This window comes from Sinocyclocheilus grahami, unplaced genomic scaffold (assembly GCF_001515645.1).
Source record: "Sinocyclocheilus grahami isolate Dianchi unplaced genomic scaffold, SAMN03320097.WGS_v1.1 scaffold291.1, whole genome shotgun sequence".
Classification (NCBI taxonomy): Eukaryota; Metazoa; Chordata; class Actinopteri; order Cypriniformes; family Cyprinidae; genus Sinocyclocheilus; species Sinocyclocheilus grahami.
In genome coordinates, this window is record NW_015505470.1 from 632,524 (window position 1) to 634,810 (window position 2,287).

Here is a 2,287-nt window from a genome sequence, read left to right on the forward strand (position 1 = left end):
ATATTTGCTGATTTAATAAATGCAAAATATTATTTAACAACTTTTTACTGTGTTTTTAAAAATAATTTCATATTTCTTCCTATCAGTGTGCTACAGTAGTTAGGGCTAAATGACAACGCGCTTTAATAAACTACAAATCCCGCGATGCAACAGAAACGTTCTAGTCGTGTAGCGTGATCCTATTGGTGGATTTCTCTGACGACGTTATTCTGTGACAACACAGAAAAAACATGGCGTCGTTCGCGGGAGATCGCTGGAGGGAAGCGCTGAAAAACCACGATATCTTCATTCAATTAAAAGACAGGCTTCATTTAGAGCCTCAGGGGACAAGCAAAAGAATAGCCAAGAACCTTACGTTTTGTCTGAACGGTGACTTATTCTTATGGGATAGTGTTGAGAGCGTGTTTTACACCACAAACCTGCGTCAGCTGAACACTGACGGCGACACGGACACTTCGAAATACCAGGTCAGTGTGTTTGAATAGAGTCTGTCTGGTGTAACGGTAGTTATTTCACTGACTGTGTGTCTCGTGTCTCTCCGCAGACTCTGCTGTGCATCAACCCGCCGCTGTTTGAGGTGTGTCAGGTGCTCGTCAGCCCGACGCAGTATCATGTGGCTCTCATCGGTCAGCGTGGAGCGACTATACTGGAACTGCCTCAGCGCTGGGGCAAGAGGTCAGAGTTTGAGGGTGGACGCATCCAGATCAACTGCAAGTGAGTACGCCTCAGGTTTAAGAGAGCTGCATTATTCCTCCGTACTGCCTCAGGTTCTGTAGTGTTATGTTTTCTCTTTCACAGAACGATTCCTGTGGCTGAACGTTTCTTCACCAGTTCTGCCTCTGTGACACTCCGACAGGCTGCCTGGTATCCCAGTGAAACTGAGGAGCCTCATCTGGTTCTGCTGACCTCAGATAACACCATCAGGTATCTGGAAAAAATGAGTGGCAGAGGTGTTGAAGGGATAATTTACTCAAAAAGAAAACATTGTTTTGTCATAAACAGTCATCCTCGTGTCTTTCCGAAGCCATAAGACTTGGGTTAATCTTTGCAACACAAATTAAGGTATTTTTAATAAAACCTGAGAGGTTTCTGTTCCTCCATTAAAAGTTCAGGCAACCAAAACTAAAATTACTGTTATGATTGTACGTAATTGTACGTGATTGTAAGTTGTACAAAAATGTATTTTTTCTCCAGATTTTATAATCTTAAGGAGCCACAGTCCCCCGCCAAAGTTTTATCTGTGTCTCAGGTAGACGAGGAAAGCATTGTTCATACAAGAGGGTAAGTTTGACAGTGCTATATTGTTAATTTTATTAGATGGTATTACTAGAAGCTTTCGGTATTCCGCTTGGAACTAAAATTCAGGTATTAAGATATAGATTAACAGATATGTTATGGACAAAATAACTGTTGTGATGTTGAATTAAAGAAGTCACTCTCTTTTATAGACGTTCCTATGCAGCATCTCTGGGCGAGACGGCTGTGGCGTTTGACTTTGGGCCGCTGGCGGATTCTCCTCGTCTGAGCAGTCTGCGTATGAAGGCAGAGCTGTTGGTGTATCCACTGTACATACTGTATGGGAATGGAGAGACGTTTCTGAGCTATATTTCTCTCACACACAGGTAACAAACACATGTCTATGACCCTGTCATGATGTGGTGACAATACAGTGAGTGTGATTAACAAAACGGTGAAAAATCAAAATTATATATATATATATATATGCACACACACAATAGTTCGTTCTGGTTCTCAAATCTGATTGGTTGAGAACCGTGAGATATTGTACTGGTATCGCTACAGGATACCTTTCACAATTTTGTATCACTCAGCTTGTTTTAGCCGGGTCTATGTTTTTTTTTTTTTTATTCACTGAGCTAATCGTAGAGTACGTTAGTTAATATAAGAAGAAACGTCTCGCTTCGCGGTCTCTCTCTCATTTGGATGCACGTCTTGCCGCATTGTTTCTGTCTTATAACCTCATTATTTCTCACTAATAACCTAACTGAAGCAGCACATGTCCTTGATACGAATTCTAAAAGTGACGTATGTTTAGTAGTAGTTCTGCACAAAAGAGGGTTTTATTAGGCACTCCGTTGTTTCTTGTTTAATTACACACGTTCCGTCGAACTGTTGTATAAACACAAAACAATTTGTGGCCTAATTACAGCCATGCTGATATAGAGCCGGTATCGCTCTCGTACTCGAGTGATATTGCTCATATATATATATATATATTATATGAGCAGACCAGAAGAGGCTTGGGGGACCAAAATTTTATTCAAAT

General features: G+C 41.0%; 1 protein-coding gene across 1 annotated transcript in view; it reads left to right on the top strand.

Annotated features, from left to right (window-relative positions):
- Window positions 1-208: 208 nt before the first annotated feature.
- Window positions 209-2,287, top strand: part of LOC107600765 (nuclear pore complex protein Nup88-like) — a 20,328-nt gene continuing 18,249 nt past the window's right edge. Inside the window, exons 1-5 of the mRNA XM_016292725.1 lie at window positions 209-467; window positions 545-714; window positions 799-924; window positions 1,195-1,281; window positions 1,449-1,622. Coding sequence (XP_016148211.1) covers window positions 231-467; window positions 545-714; window positions 799-924; window positions 1,195-1,281; window positions 1,449-1,622 — 794 coding nt within the window. The 5' untranslated portion in view covers window positions 209-230. The remainder of the gene's footprint in view (window positions 468-544; window positions 715-798; window positions 925-1,194; window positions 1,282-1,448; window positions 1,623-2,287) is intronic.